The sequence below is a fragment of the Rhinatrema bivittatum genome, chromosome 4, assembly GCF_901001135.1.
Source record: "Rhinatrema bivittatum chromosome 4, aRhiBiv1.1, whole genome shotgun sequence".
In the NCBI taxonomy this organism is placed as follows: Eukaryota; Metazoa; Chordata; class Amphibia; order Gymnophiona; family Rhinatrematidae; genus Rhinatrema; species Rhinatrema bivittatum.
The window spans coordinates 302,056,417-302,073,561 of NC_042618.1; the positions used below are offsets into that span (position 1 = coordinate 302,056,417).

The 17,145-nt window shown below is 40.2% G+C and overlaps 1 protein-coding gene across 4 annotated transcripts in view; it reads right to left on the reverse strand.

Moving 5' to 3' along the window:
* Window positions 1–8,189, reverse strand: part of MYOCD (myocardin) — a 332,840-nt gene extending 324,651 nt beyond the window's left edge. For all 4 annotated transcript variants that reach the window (XM_029600231.1, XM_029600233.1, XM_029600232.1 and 1 more), the window contains exon 1: window positions 7,886–8,189. In XM_029600231.1, coding sequence (XP_029456091.1) covers window positions 7,886–7,940 — 55 coding nt within the window. In that variant the 5' untranslated portion in view covers window positions 7,941–8,189. The remainder of the gene's footprint in view (window positions 1–7,885) is intronic.
* Between the last annotated feature and the right edge of the window lie 8,956 nt (window positions 8,190–17,145).

A 17,145-nucleotide genomic window follows, 5' to 3' on the forward strand; every position in this document is an offset into this window, starting at 1 on the left:
TTCCTGGAAGAAAAGTTCTTATGTTCTTATGGTGTAGCTTCTGGATCCGTGACCTGATCCTTGTTCATGTCTTGCCTTGCCTTGAGGCCCTTGGGCCTATCTTGTCTTGCTCCCTTTCTTGAGGCCTTTGGCTATTCTCTCTTGTATCCTGCCTTGGAGCCTTCAGGCCTATTCTGTCTGTTCCAAACCTTGCTGCCTTTGGGTTTCTGTGTTCTTTATTCTGTGTTTCCCTTGTCTGCCTTGTCTAAGTCCTACCCTAGTCTGCCTTGTTGGTCTTGTCCTGTCTGTTCCAGAGTCCACTCCTGCCTGTACCAGAGACCTGTCCTTGTCTTGTATCATCCTTGTCTTCTCTAGTTCCAGGTCCTGCTTAGTCTCCAGCCTGCCTTTGTCCAAGTCTTGTCTCCAGCCTGCCTTGTCCAAGCCTTATCCAGTGGACTCACCACTATGATGTACTGCCACTTCAGAGACCTGCGGGGGAGGGGGTGGCTAGGAGGAAGACCAGTCCTTGTCTTGCTCCAAGTCCTGCCTTGCAGTCCTATGCCACTCCCCAGGTGGATTTCCTGGACTCCGAAGCCCATAATAGATAGGAGGCAATATCCTATTGTGGATTGGTAAGTGGTTAAAAGCTGAATGGTCATTCACATAAGAACATAAGAAATTGCCATGCTGGGTCAGACCAAGGATCCATCAAGCCCAGCATCCTGTTTCCAACAGAGGCCAAACCAGTCCACAAGAACCTGGAAAGTACCCAAACACCAAGAAGATCCCATGCTACTGATGCAATTAATAGCAGTGGCTATTCCCTAAGTCAACTTGATTAATAGCAGTTAATGGACTTATCCTCCAAGAACTTATCCAAACCTTTTTTGAACCCAGCTACACTAACTGCACTAACCACATCCTCTGGCAAAAAATTCCAGAGCTTAATTGTGAGTTGAGTGAAAAAGAATTTTCTCCAATTAGTCTTAAATGTGCTACTTGCTAACTTCATGGAGTGCCCCCTAGTTCTTCTGTTATTTGAAAGTGTAAATAACCGATTCACATCTACTCGTTCAAGACCGCTCATGATTTTAAAGACCTCTATCATATCTCCCATCAATCGAGAAAGATAATGGAGACCTCCAAGGATCAGTCCTGGAGCCAGTAGTTTTTAATATATTTATGATCTGGAAAATGGAGAGATGAGTAAAGTGATCACATTTACAGATGACAGAAAATTATTCAAAGTTATTATCTCATGAACCAGTCATGAATAGTTGTAAGGGGAATATGCAAAGCTGGAGGACTGGGCATCAAAATGGCGGATGAAATTTAATGTGGACAAATGCAAAGTGATTCATATATGGGACAATAATCCAAATGATAGGTGTACAATACTGTGTTCTATATTATGCATCAGCACTCAGGAAATGGATATTCAAATCATTTTTGACAATATTTTGCAATCCTTGGCCCAGTATGCAGTGGCAGTCAAAAAAGCAAATAAAATATTATATATTATTAGGAATGGAATGGAAAGTAAAACTGAGGATATCATAATGCCTCTATATTGATCCATGTTGTGACTGTACCTTATTTGCAATTCTGGTTTCCCCCATCTCAAAAAAGATATAGCGGATTTAGAAAAGATATAGAAGAATGGCCAAAATGATAAGGAAAGACTGAGTAGATTAGGTCCTTTCAGCCTGGAGAAAAGACAGCTGAGAGGAGATATTCCAGTGGTTTATAAAATTTTGAGTGGGATGGAACAGGTATCTAGGGAATGGTTATTTAGAGAGAAACATGACGAGAAACACAAAAGACTATATGGCCTGTCTAGTCTGCCCATCCATTCAAATTGCTTAGCTCTACAATCCTTACCAAAACTTTAGAGATCCCTGTGGTTCACCAATGCTTAGTTGGATTCACCACATAAGAACATAAGAAATTGTCATACTGGGAAGATTGAGGGTCCATCAAGCCCAGCATCCTGTTTCCAATCTAGGTTACAAGTACCTGGCAAGTACCCAAACATTAAATAGATCCCATGCTACCAATGCTAGTAATAACAGTGGCTATTCTCTAAGTCAACTTGATTAATTGCAGTTTATGGTCTTTTCCTCCAGGAATGTATCCAAACCTTTTTTAAACCTAGCTACACTCTACCCTAACTACATCCTCTAGCTCTGAGCTGAATTGTACGCTGAGTGAAAAAGATTTTTCTCCAATTTGTTTTAAATGTGCTACTTGCTAACTTCATGGAGTGCCCCCTAGTCCTTCCATTATCTGAAAGAGTAAATAACCAATTCACATTTACCTGTTCTAGTCCTCTCATGTTTTTATAAACCTCTATCATATCCTCCCTCAGTCACCTTTTCTTCAAGCTGAACAGCTCTAACCTCTTTAGCCTTTCCTCATAAGGGAGCCATTCCATCCCCTTTGGTCACTCTCTCTGTACCTTTTCAAGTGCAGCAATATCCACTGGGAGGCTGCTCCATATATCTATCTACCACCCTTTCTGTAAAAAATTCTTTTTTTAGATTACTTTTGAATCTACCCCTTTTCATACTCATCCCATGATCCCAGATTCTAGAGCCTCTTTTCTGTTGAAAGAGGCCCACTTCTCTGCATAGATACCTTGGAGGTATTTATGTAAAAGTCTTCTTTACTGAGAGAATTCCACAAACCACATACATATAATATAAAGCAAACAGTGTGCAATTGTTCCTTCTACACAATATTCATATAACACAATCTTTAACCAATCAAAAGCATAACTCTCCCTGTTATTCAAAACCCCCACCCCCACCCTCATTCCCATCCTGATTCTGCCTTTACTCCAGATATAGAGTTCATAATTTCACTTTGCAATGTATTTAAATGTTATTATATGTCCCCTGCCTGCTTTTCCTCTAAAGTATACAAGTTGAGATCCTTAAGTCTGTCCATATGTTTTACAATGAAGACCAAACCTCCAGACTGACTCCAGAATTGTACTCAGTATTCCAAATGGAGTCTCACCAGGGGTATACAGAAGTAATATTGCCTCCTTTTTTCCTGCTGACTATTCCTCTCCCTTATGCAACCAAGCATCTTCCTTGCTGTTGCCATTGCCTTATCCACCTGTTTGTCCACCTTGATATAATCAGACATGATCACCCCCAGATCCTGCTCTTCTTTTGAGCATAGAAGAATTTTGCCTGTATACTGTACTGCTCCTTGGGTTTTTTCACCACGAAATACATGACCCTGAATATTTTGCAGTAAATCTTAACTGTCAGACTCTAGACCATTCCTCAAGCTTAGTTGCATCCCTCCTCATGTTTTCCACACCTTCTTAGGTGTCTACTATGTTGCTGATTTTGGTATCATCTGCAAAAAAACAAATCTTTCTCAATAGTCCTTTTGAAATATCGAGCAAGGAGGATCTATTCTTTGGGATCCTACTAGGTACTTGTAACCTAGATTGGCCACTATTGGCGGTAGGATGCTGGGATTGATGGAGCTTTGGTCTGATCCAGTATGGCATTTCTTATGTTCTTAGGTAATCATTTGTTAACAAAAATAAAATCCATGTTCACAAATTGGATCTCAGTTCTGCTATCTATCCATCTACACTTATTTACATTTTCAGATAATAGAAGGACTAGGGGGCACTCCATGAAGTTAGCAAGCAACACATTTAAGTCTAATCGGAGAAAATTCTTTTTCACTCAGCACACAATTAAGCGCTGGAATTTGTTGCCAGAGGATGTGGTTAGTATAGTTAGTGTAGCTGGGTTTAAAAAAGGTTTGGATAAATTCTTGGAGGAGAAGTCCATTAACTGCTATTAATCAAGTTGACTTAGGGAATGGCCTCTGCTATTATTGACATCAGTAACATGGGATCTTCTTAGTTTTTGGGAACTTGCCAGGTTCTTATGGCCTGGATTGGCCACTGTTGGAAACAGGATGCTGGGCTTGATGGACCCTTGGTCTGACCCAGCATGGCAATTTCTTATGTTCTTATGTAAATGACCATTCAGTCTTATCTATCTATCTGCCCATAAATAACTTTTTGCTGCATGTTTTATGGTTTATTTCACTTGATGAATCATCGCATCTTACAATTGTAATTCAAAGTGATCTACAAATAAAATTAGAACTTACTAACTGCCTTACGCAGTGCTGTGCAAAGCGGTGTGATAACACACTCAGATCCTTTGCATTATTTGTTTATTCCAGATTCCTCCTGTAAATCTCTTAAACTGTCTCTGATGGATGCAGGTAGAGCTGACAGTGACTGAGGACACCTCACTTTACTGTTTGACTCACAAGAATTCTGCTTGAGTTTTTTCTTGGTACACTGACCTAGAACAATGTTTGAAATAGAGCCATACCGACTCTATCAATTACTTTCCATGAAAGATATCTCTTTGGCTAGTCAACATTACTTTCATGTCCCATTTCAATTTATTAGCTATATTTTACAGTATTTGGGAGAAGAAGTCTTAATTTTATCAGTACAATGGGAAGAGAGAGAGAGAGAGAGAGAGAACCAAAGTAACATTTGCATTACCTCTGATTACCCTGTACTCTATACATTCTTGAAAGTACTAATAAAAAGATAATGATTCAGCTTATGAGGAACATCAGTGATGGTCAGAACAAACTCAGTAAAGTGCAAAGAAGAAAACTGGATTTCAGAACTGTAAAATGGATAACCACACAGCGCAATGTTCTGTGGGCATCCAGACAGGCGATGGGAAGTGATCTGAAAAGAATTCTACCAGAATTCAATTTCAAAGAGAAGTCTTAAAAGCTCAACTTTTTGGTTTGTCCTTTAAAAGGCATCACAACCTACACGGAAAAAAAACCCAAAAACGCTGGTGGAACCTTCTAGAGACAAATTGATTTACTAAGGTATAAGCTTTCAAGCAAAAATGTTCTCAATAAATCGATTGGTGAATAAGGTGCCTCCAGTCTCATTTACGTTTTTTCTTCTACAAACTAACATAGTTCTCCCTCTGGATGTTGTCATTACCTACAAATACTCCTGTTTTCTCCAGGCCCAAATATAAGTACTAGAACTCTACCTATAAGAATTCACTGTTACATTTCACATTTTTAACTGTCAATGCAGCGCTGGTAGCAAACAGAAGCAGGGTTAACACCCCTTCCTCCCCCACCAAAGTAATTCAGGGAGTAGTCTGTCCTCACTTATTAACATAAATTGCAACAGTGTTCCAAGGATATTTCGAAAGACCTTTCCACCATTGCTTGAGTATTGATGATTTCAGCTTAGAATAACTCCAAGGGAACTTATGATTCAGTCTAACATATTCCCCCTATAATGCTTGCAATTCTTCTCATACTCCCCCTTCTCTCACTATGAAGGGAGGCAAGGGTGGAGTTTCTTTCTAGTACTCATTGGAAGCTTTTGTCTCTGCAGTTAAAATCCCTTCCCCAAACCTAGGGGAGAATCGCATGGGAGCTATCCAGTTTTGGACAACACTGTCACAACTTGAATTTTCACACAATATCTACTCAATAAATAAGCCATCCAAGAATTGCAAAATACTCTAAGAAACAAGTCCTATATTTCAGCAGCCAAGTGGCAAGGAACAGCTCTCATAGTGTGGGAATCAGTGAAGACTGAAAGACAAGTCATAAATCTAAGCCAGAGGAGGCATGGGAATCTACATCCTTTCATAGCCATGAAGTCTGCCATCAGCTAAACTATCACTGAAAAATATGTTGTGAAATCTTAATGCAATCTATGTGATAAAGTTCTGCACTTAGAGAAGCAAAACCGAATCACTCTTGCACTTTGTGCAAGAGACTGCTTTGGGTTCGAAGGGCTGCAGTGACAGATGCTGATGCCTGTCTGCAGCGAGGGGGCAGCAGAGATTCGTCTTGGCTACAAACAGCATTTCTTCCAAACTAATGGACAGTTTATCTGTTATCCTACTCTACTCAGAATCTGCCATAATCCATGAAGTGTCATCATGGAGCAGGTCATGAGAGCAGTGCTGTGGTCAGGCATATACCTGAGTATTTATAATTATTGTCCACATGCACCTAGAAGTTTGTAAACAAACACCTGAGAACTTATGCACACACTATGTGTATGCATTATCTGTGCGCGTGCACACACACACACACTTGGGAGTTTTTAGATTCACAATTTACTGTTCAGGTAACTGATTATTTAATATTTGCTGAGAAAATCATCCTGTAATTGACCACTCAGCAGTTTAAGTCAGCTTTTAACCCTCTCTTTACATTCAGCACTAATGTCCTAAATCCATGGTCCCTTCATCTGAGTTACTGAAAAACTAATAGACAAGGATTAATGTTTAATTACATTCATGGTGCTGTTTAATTTTAGTAACCATTCCAGAATGATTGTGTTAGATTGTCACAGGTGAGAGATATGCAGACATAAAACATAATGCAATTATACATAAACACATATAACATATTTTCACACACACCTATACATATAATACTTAAACACACATAACCCTATAGAAATATATCCTACACACACACACACATGCACATATCTATTTACAGCACACACACATCAATACACAACTCAAGTCCTACACATATACAACATTATAAACATGGGTCTGTACATATACACAATTACTCATACATAGACCCTATATAAACATACTCTATAAATGCATTTTCACACAGCACACTTTTATGCATAGTTCCCTGCACACAATCCAATACACTCATACATGCTCCTATCAGCACACATTTATGTACACTTACAGATTCATATATTTATACACCTCTATAAACTGACACATTTACAACTATGTATATAAATATCTATATCTCATGCTATATATGTAGATATATAGATAAATATCTATGTACCAATATACACAATATACGCTCATATAGTCCACTATAAATACACATCCACACAAGCATATATATGTACACAACTTTATATAAACACATACATTATCTGTCAAATCAAAAATACCATAACTTATTTTACTCTAGCTTAGCTTTCGCATGACACTAAACTTTTGCTAAACACTGAAGAAATACAAATGAAAAGCACATTCTCCTTGCTACTGTCAGAAAGAGAGAACCCTGGAGGCGCTCTGTGTTCTAGTCTCCTCCGCAGCAGAGTTCTTCCTCGGCAGCTCACAAACATATATAGCCAAAAAAAAAAAAAAAGAAGGCTCCAATCCCCGCCAGACATTGTTCCTTCCTTACTTTCAGGCGCACTCTGCTCGCCTTAGTATTCTGCTGCTTCCAGTTCCAGCATTTCCTTCTCGAGAATTTCTCGCACATCTGGAAGGGATTGATGGACATGGACAGCAACAGTGTGCCTGAACTGCACAGCTGACACTTAGCATCGCAGGCTATCCCACACCTGCAGAAATGTCTCTGCAGGACCCATTGTACAACACACTCAGAGACCTCAGATATTATAACTTACAGACATCTCTCTATAAAAGAGAAGAGTGCTCATCTCAGTTGTATATTCCCATGTCTTGTTAGTTCTCTATTGGGAATAAAAGTCTGGTCCTATTAGTGATCAAACTGCACAGGTATGAGGTTTAATCATTTTCATCTTAATTACACCATTTGAGGGCTGTAGAAACAATCTTTTTAAAAAGCGTCCCACAAAGGGATTGGATCTTGATATCATAATACATTTTATCATTGTGGTGGAAATTAAGAGCCAAAAGAAGTGGAAAACAATTCAATAAAAATAAGGACAATATATCAACCCGTGTCCCTCAATGAGAAGCCAGCATCTTTCTGGCAGGTCAGAGATGGGAACACTGTGGATTTCACTCAGGAGCTGTGAAGGGCTGGGAGAGAGTCCTGCTGGCTGCTTACCCCTGTGGAGGGCTGGAAGAGAGTCCTGCCGGCTGCTCACCCCTACCTGATCTGAATTTGCTCCGAATCAACAAGGAATGTTCGGAGCCCAGGAGTGTCATGGTGAGTTTCGGAAAAGAATTCCAGTTCCAGGAAGTCCCTCAGTCAAAGCCAACCCGAGCTCAGGGGGTGAGGAGGCTCACCCAGAGCCGACAACAGGTCTCTGTTGCCCTAGCCAGCGCCTTTATGACTTGGAAAGACTTGGTTCCATCTAACACTGACCCTCCACAAGAAGCGACTGCTGAGCCTTCTCCCGTGCAGAAGTAATTAATGTACAGCCGACAGGACCCTCCTCCCTTCACTCAGGGTTACTATCAGCAGCATCACTGGGTCCCGCTGATGTCATAGTCTAGTAAGGATTATCACTAAAGACATAGTTTGATATCTGATCCCTATTACTAGCAGCACTAGCCCAGCCAATCAACAAGCGTGCTGTGTCAGACTGTAGAGATTCAGCCGAGGCTGAAACATCAACAAACAAGCCTTAACCCTTTCCAAGCTCCATGAGAGGGAAGCGTCTGTGTTCCCTTGTAGAGTCATCCCTCTGGGCCACAAGTTGCTATGAGAGGAGAGCTAAAAGCTTGTACTCCCTGTTAGAATGACTCGCAGGCTCTCTTCTAACAAACACAGCTGAATGGACATGGAATGGGAATCAAGCAAGAATGTGGTATGGAGTTTGGCAAAGGGCAAAATGATCCCTGCCAGTGACAGATTACTATAAACAAGGAGAAATGCATTGCATTATAAGAACAGACACTGGGAGGAAAGACCGATGCCAAGATAAGGGACCAGAAACAGACATTTGGTTCAGAGATGGATGCGGGGAGTAAAGATAATTGCTGGATGTAAAGAGCGGAGACTGACCCTGTTTTATGTTTCCAGCACACATTTTAGGGCAGTGGTTTCTGAGAGACAAATATATAAATATGCACTCACATCTCTGAATAAACTGGTTCCTGGGAAAGATTTGTTAGAAAATACTTTGTGCATCCTTAATTTTAAAATATCTTATGCACACAACAGATGAAAATGTAAAATTCTCTGAGGAATTTCTGACGATAGACCCTTGTACAATTTCTGTAACTTTTCTACATTGCAGAAATACAAAAGGAAAACATTGTTTTCCGATGTTCTGTGACATTTCTTTATACTCTTTCTACACACACACACACACCATCTAAATAATGATGTTTGCAGAACTTCTTTTAAAACAAAACTGAAAACATTGCTTCTTTCTAAAATGTATATGAATAAATTCTATAAATTGTTGTGGTATTTGATAAGGCATTTATATGTAATTAATCTACTCAGTTTGGAGTTACTAAAATTTATTTCCCAGACCCCACTGCTTACTACTATTTTAATCACCATCTCACTCACTGACATGACATGAACAGGGAATAGACACAGCAGAAATATTCCAAATTACCCTATCAACTGATTAACAGGTTGTTAATACAAATAAAAAACATACTTTGAAATGTCTGCATACAAATGCTAGAAATTTAACAAAATAAGATGGGAGAGCTAAAATGTATGGCACTGAATGTCGAGGCATCATTGGCACCTTAGTGGAAGGAAGATAACCAATGGGATACTGTCAAAGCAGATGGAAGGAAGGACAAATGACAACCATCAGGGCAAAAAGGTGAGGTGAGAGAGGCTATTCTATTCAATGAACATCTTTCATAAAAATGGAAAAGCTATCCCTGTCAATGTATTGTCAAACTCCAGTCAAACAGATATGTATTTTTTGATTTCCCCCACCCCTCAGCTTACTGCATTTCTTAATGCAAAGAAGATTTTGAGATATCTGTTGGCTGAGACATCTGGTCTAGAAATAGCATAATGAGTCCTTATTATATTAATTGTCTTGTGCTAGAACTTTTCAATATTTGCCTGCCTTTTCTTTTTCCTTTATGATTACCTTAAGAAGTATTGTAATTGTAATCGGTTTTGGGAGACTTGATTTACAGTGCTATGTTAATATAATTCTTGATGCTGTTAGAGAAGCTAAGCCTCCAAGATTGGCACACAATGCTGCAGCTTATACAGGTCTTAATTTTCTTGGAGCTGCAGTAGTTAGATGTATGACTTATTCACCTTTTACTCAAAATCACACAAGAGCTATTAAAATAAGAACATAAGATCATAAGACTTGCCATACTGAGTCAGTCGAAAAGTCCATCAAATCCAGAATCCTTTCCCAACAGTGTCCAATCCTGTTCACAAATACCTGGCAGGACCCCAAGGAGTAGACAGATTCCAAGCTGCTTATCCCAGGGATAAGCTTCTGCAACTCCTCCTTAATAATGGTTTTTTGACTTTTCCTCTAGGAACTTATCCAAACCTTTTTTAAATGCAGCTACACTAACAGCTTTCACCATATCCTCTGGCAACAAATTCCATAGCTTAATTATACGTTGAGTATAAAAATATTTTCACTTATTAATTTTAAATGTATTACCTAGTAACTTCAATATGTGTCCCCTAGTCTTTGAACTTTTAGAAAAAGAGTAAACAACTGATTCTCGTTTACTAGTTCCATTCCACTCATTGTTTTATAGACCTCTATCATTTCTCCCTTAGCCTGTCTTCTCCAAGCTAAAGAGTCCTAACCTCTTTAGCCTTTCTTCATAGGGGAATTGTTCCATGTCCTTTACAATTTGGTTGCTCTTCTCTATACCTTTTCTAATTCTGCTATATCTTTTTTGAGATGTGGTCACCAGTACTGCACATAATACTCAAGATGAGGACCCACTATGGAGCAATACACAGGCATTATGAAATTCTCTGTTTTATTCTCCATTCCTTTCCTAATAATCCTTAGCATTCTATTTGCTTTATTGGCTGCCTCTGCACACCGAGCAAAAGATTTCAAGGTCCTCTTTCAATTTCTCAGAATCGTCTTGTGATTTAACAACTTTGAAACATTTTGCACATTGGCAAATTTGATCACCTCACTCATTGTTCCCATTTCCAGGTTGTTTACAAATATATTAAAAAGCAGTAGTCCCAGAACAAATCCCTGGGGCACTCCACTATTCATCTTTCTCCATTGGGAAAAGTTGGGGCCTACTTCTCTGTCCAGACTGGTTTCTCACCTTCCATCACTGTACTCCTGGGGTAATTCTGTGCAAAACAATTTAAAAGCTGCGCATAAAAACGTAAAATTCTGCAAAATTCTGCAAATTTTATATTGGTCAAAATAACACAATTTACATGGCAATTTTTAAGTAATTACATTTTAAATTAATAAAGAAAAAAGTTATTACTTAGAGATGCAGAATTTTAAATATTTTGAGCAGAATTTCCCTAGAAATTCACTGTAAGAGTGTCCCTTCCACTCACTCTCCCTACTCCCCTGGCCACTTTGCCCTCTCAGGCCCCAACTCCTCCACCTGCCAGCATCTATCCCCTTCACCCCTTGGCTCAACCCCTTCCACTCTATCGCCAGTCCCAGAGTTTGACTCCATTCTCAGTACAGCCCCTTACAAAGGCACAATCTGTCCCTCCCTCTCTCACACACATGCTCCCTCTCTCTAGTACACATACACACGCCCTCATACAGGCTCCCTCACTCTCTCGCACACACACATCCCCTCATACAGGGTCCCTCTCTCTTTCATACACACCCACTCAAGTTCCCTTTCTCTCTCACACATACATCCTCATACAGGCTACCTATGTCTCTCTCTCATGCACCTCTTTACACAGGCTCTGTCTCACACATACACAATCCCTTCACACAGGCTAGCATCCTCACATACACACAATCCCTTTTTCATACATACGAGCTCCCAATCTCTCACACATTTATTTATTTGTTTATTTATTTATTTATTTAAAATTTTTATAGACCGACATTCATCAGGGATATCACATCGGTTCACATTGTAACGCAAACAGACGCCTGGGGAGGCGTTTTACATCGAACAGAGTTATATCAACAATTTATAACAAATTAACAAAAGAACAATTGAGGGGGGGGGGTAAGAGGGAGAATATAAGGAGGGAAAGTAACATTGAATGTTAAATGTTAAGAATAGGCTTTACTAATATATATAAAATAAAATAATATTATAACAGTATATACATATCCAATATGAGGCGATGACATATTAAATAAATTTGAGTATAGTTTGAGAGGAGAGGGGGGTAGAGGAACCTAGGGGGGGGGGGGGAGAGGGAAGGAGGGTAGAATGTGTAGGGATTAAATATACACATATACACACTCCTTCACCATCTCCTCATATAGGCTTCCCTCTCTCTGGCACCCATCACTCAAGCTTGGCTTGGGTTAACTGTTCCCAACTACAACAACTGAACAAATACAGCACAAACTCAATGAACCATACAATACAAAGGGAGGGAGGGTGGTTGAATTACTGGATCACCGATGAGGGACGAAATGTACCATGTTACATTGAGGTAACTATATTTGATCCCTTGCGAAATCACTCCTACCACAATCTGTTGCTCCAGTGTGACCCAATGAGGATTCAGCTATGGCATTTGAATCCAAATGCCAAGAAGGCTAAACCCCAGACACCCAGAAGCAAGCAACGGGTGGGGGAAGGGTACTACTCCTGCTCCTACCCTGATATGCCCTCACCTCAAATACCCCCCAAAAAGAGGTATGCATTGACAAATCCCCTTCCTGCCACCATGTTAATGGTGGTAAACTGGGACTTTGATCCCCTAGCCTTATACTTAGTTAAGCCAATAGTGCAAGTCTGGTGATATATATCTGTAACTGGTGGTGTAAATCACCCTTCATATTGGAGTTTTTACTCCTTGTAGACAATACAGACAATATTCCAGGATTGGAAAATAGGGTGCTTAAGGCTTGGAAATTAAAAAGTGTTAATGATGTCTCAGTTCTGTATAACAAAGCTTAAGATTTTTTAAATATGTCTGAGTAGTTTCAGGAACAATTTTGCTTCTCTAATAAACAATGTTATGCTTATTTTCAGGTTAGACATTATATATATATATACAGGGGCGGATTGACCTATCGGGAGATCGGGCATCCCCCGGTGGGCCGGTCTAACTGGTCACATGGTCTCGACCGCGTGGCTCTTCCTCAGCCCCTCCCAGCCAGCCCCCGCCATTAGACCAAGCCAGCGTGGGCCGAAGAAATGAAAATAGAGGCCGGCGGAGGCCGAAGAAAGGAAGATCAGCCAGCCCCCGCGGAAGACCAAGCTGGCAGGGGCCGAAGAAAAGAAGATGGGAGCCTCCCAGCCAGCCCCCGCCAGAGACCAAGTCAGCAGGGGGCCGACTAAATTGAAATCGAGGCCGACGGCGGCGGCCGAAGAAAAGAAGATGGGCGCCTCCCAGCCAGCCTCAAGCAGGGGCTGGCTGGGCAGCACCTATCTTCTTTTCTTCGGCCCCCGCCGGCCTCGATTTTAATTTCTTCGGCCCCCCGCCAGAGACCAAGCCGGGGGGCCGAAGAAATTAAAATTGAGGCAGGCAGGGACCGAAGAAATTAAAATCGAGGCTCCCACTGAACAGCTGGTCTCCGGCGGTGGTTAGCAGCACCGGTGTTCACTTCTTCGGCCCCCGCCGGCCTCGATTTTAATTTCTTCGGCCTCCACCGGAGACCAAGAGGGCTGAAGATCGGAAGGGTGCTTCTGTGTGTGAGAAAGGAACGTGCGCGTGTGTGTGTGTGTGTGAATGTGAGAAAGGAACGGTGCTTCTATGTGTGTGTATGTGAGAAAGGAATCTGCCAGTTTAAAAAAAATGAAATGTGATAGTACATATACCTCAACTTTTGTGCTGGTAGTGCAACTTTTGAAAAGTTGGATGAAAGATTAAATTACTGAATGTTAAGCATCCCTCTTCTGGAAAATAAAATTTAGCAAAGTGGGTAGAGACAAATAAATACTAAAGCAAAAAAAATTAAACTATTTAAAATGTTCATCTCAGCAAAATCACAAATTTAAGATACTGATGCCAGGTGGGGTTTGTTTGGTTTTTTTTAAAGCATAATTTAAGCATGAAGACTAGAATAGTTCCAATCTGAAACGGTTTTGCCATTTTTTTAAGCCTTTAGAAAATGTATACTTTTAAATGACTAAGACTGGAATCTTCCCATTTAAAAGGGAAGTCGACTAAGGATGTCTTTCGTTGCCATATATCCCACATAAATAATCATGTGACTGATAGTTTGAAGAAAGACACTTGCTTTATTGCCTGAAAGCGCAAAACAAGAGAAGCTGTACTGTGTGGGTGGCTGTCCCTTGGGAGGACAGAACCTGAAGGAAGGATGTCATTTCGCCTTCTGATAGGAATGTGGTTTTCTTATTTAATGGTTTGGATCATCACTTTTAGTAAAAGTAAAAAAATGCTGCAAGTCTGAAAGCAAGGTGCTTCTGTGAGAGTGTAATGTGTATGTGAGACAGGGAGGGTGCTTCCGTGTGTCAATGCGTGTGTGCAAGTGAGATGGAGCAATTTTTTGGCTGGCTTGTGGCTGTGAGATAGAACATGTGTGTGATTGAAAGCTTGTGTGTAAGTAAGGGAGAGCGAGAGCATTGTGTGATTGAGAGAGACTGGCCAGAGAGGTGACGTGTATATGTGTGAGACTGATCAGGGAGATGACTGGTATGTGTGTGTGTGTGAGAGAGAGAGACTGGTTGGGGAGATGATTGGTGTGTGAGAGGCAGAAATTGGTCTTGAGGGTATGACTGGTGTGTGTGTGAGTGTGAGAGAGAGAGAACAGATTGGTTGTGGTCCCTAAGGAAGAGGACCGTGAGGACAGCTTCAGCAGCTACTGCTGCTTCTGGTGTGGCCTGCAAGGGAAAGGAGTAGGAGAACTGCTGGAGAGGGTAAGTAAAGGTGGCTTTTTAAGTTCATTTTTCTTGATTGACTATCATTTTAATTATTGAGTAGTATGTGATGTGTCTGCTGTTTGAAATATTTTATTGGTGTTTGGTAAAGGTTTCAAAATTTGCTTGAGTCTTTAATTATTGGATATTCTATTCATCATCTGTTTTGAAATTATTTTATTAGTATGATTTTATAATTATGATTCATGATTTATATATCTTGATTTTATTGATTGTTTCATGAGGATTAGTGACATTTTTGTTTTTCCATTGTTGCACTGAATAGATTCTGGCGTGATACATTTTACAGTTTAGATTTTGTCTGTACATTTTATTTTATTTATTTAAGATTTTTATATACCGGCATTCGTGATACAATCACATCATGCCGGTTTACAGAAAACAAGGGGTGTACAATGAACAATTGCGTAACTTATTGGTGAGGAAGTAAGCAGTTACAAATAACAGGGGAAATAAAACTGGGAGAAGAGAAAATACAGGATAGGATAACATTAGATAACAATAAAGATATTTACATTAGCTAAACATTAGCTGTAGATATTTCTATTTATACTTTATGTGGCTTTATTCTGTGTTTGGTGAGAGTTTGTGTTCTGCATGCAAAGACTGAGATGAAGCATTCTTTTAGCATGTGGTTTCTCTGTAGGGATCTGTAGTAGCTTGGCCTGTTCTGTTTTCCTGATAGGAGGTGTATTGATATTTTAGATTGTGGTGTAATATTTGTGGTATTCTTTTTCATAGTTGGGGTTGTTATTCTTTGAGTTTTGGCAAATAGTACTGTGTTAATATGGGAGGATCATGCCGAAATATAGGGGTGTGTACATATATATGTAAATTATATTGTATATGTAATTGGGTACCCATGGGCCAGTATGGAGAAAAATCCCCCGGGCCACTATTTTCCCTCAATCCGCCCCTGTATATATATACTCCTTGAAATGGCGTTTTGAACTTTTATTTCACCCTGCTGCCTTGGAAGGTGAAATACAAACTATTGTTACACTAGATAATAAACTTTCATATTGGTATAAATTAAGATTCAAATTTGGTCCTCTGTTGTTAGAAGGGTTATCAAATTATTGGAGCAAAGTGCTAGGATCGGATGTTTCTTCTAAAGATATGGTGCTCTTCTTTTCTGTTATTGGTAAAATGTCCAGTGATGCATGCTTGATTTCAAGAACTGCAATTTAAAATGCTGCATCACTCCTATACAGACTCAGTGAAGACATGAGGAATGGGAATAGTTCAATCAGCCTCATGTATTAAATGTCACGTGATAAGTGGATCTCTGGGGCATAATTTAGCATATGCCTCAAGATATTTTATTTTTGGACAGCAATGTTTACTATTCTTGAACATATTACTTCATATAGGCCTCGTTTTTTTGTGGCAAATAGCAATTATTGGGGTACCTGTAATGGGCACATGGGTCACCTGCAGGGTACAAATACGGATATTGATTGTTAAACATCATGAGTCCAATATTCAGTAGGCTGTTTAGTGGACAAGTTAGGCTAAAGTTAGCCAGATAACTTGTCCTGTATATTCAGCGGGATAAACATCCCACTGAATACATTTTCCTAAAGTTGTCCTGCAACATGTAGCCAGATAACTTAAAAACCTAACTAGCTATGTTTGAATGTAGCTGGTTAGATTTTAAGTTATCCAGCCTTGAGTGGTCGGATAATTTCTTACTAAAATAGATAATATATCTTCAAAAGATATCTAGTTAAGTAGCAATTTAAAAAAAAGGAAGGTCCTATGGCCTGGTTCTTTGCCTTCCCCCACCAACTTTGGGGGTCCAACAGTTGGACCATGCACCCAATACCCCCTAATACCTTCTTAAATAAAAAAGGATGCTCCAAATTGTTTCCCCTCCCCCTCCCTAGTTCAATCAATATTTAATCTACTGCTGCTGCCAGAACCTCCCACCCGTTTGGTCTTAAACTACTGTGTTGCATACATCCCACCTTCCCATCCTCCTGAACCCACCGCCATCCTCCAAACCTTAAAACTCTCCACTGGGAGCAGGGTATGAATTTACCCACTCCTGGCGCATGCTCCAGCACAACTTCTGTCACAAGCTGCACTGGAAGCATGAACTACACACAGTGCAAGTGCTAGAAGTGTAAACCTATGGTGGCATTTCTGGAGTGACGTTCTCAACAGAGACAGTCCTCTGCAAGATGATACTTGCAAGGGTAGCTACCCCAGCAGTACTGTTGTGAGGAGCAGTTATCTTTGAGTTGATAAGTGGAGAAAAAGCATCTTCATTGTCACTCTGACATGCCCTATGGTTTATTTTGTGGCTTTCTTTGGCATGCAACAGGAAACTAGTATTTTATTTCAGGTTCGGCAGTGGGGGTTGTTTTTAAGGTGGTCTTGGGGACCTCAGAGGTAACATTTGAGGTCCTCACTG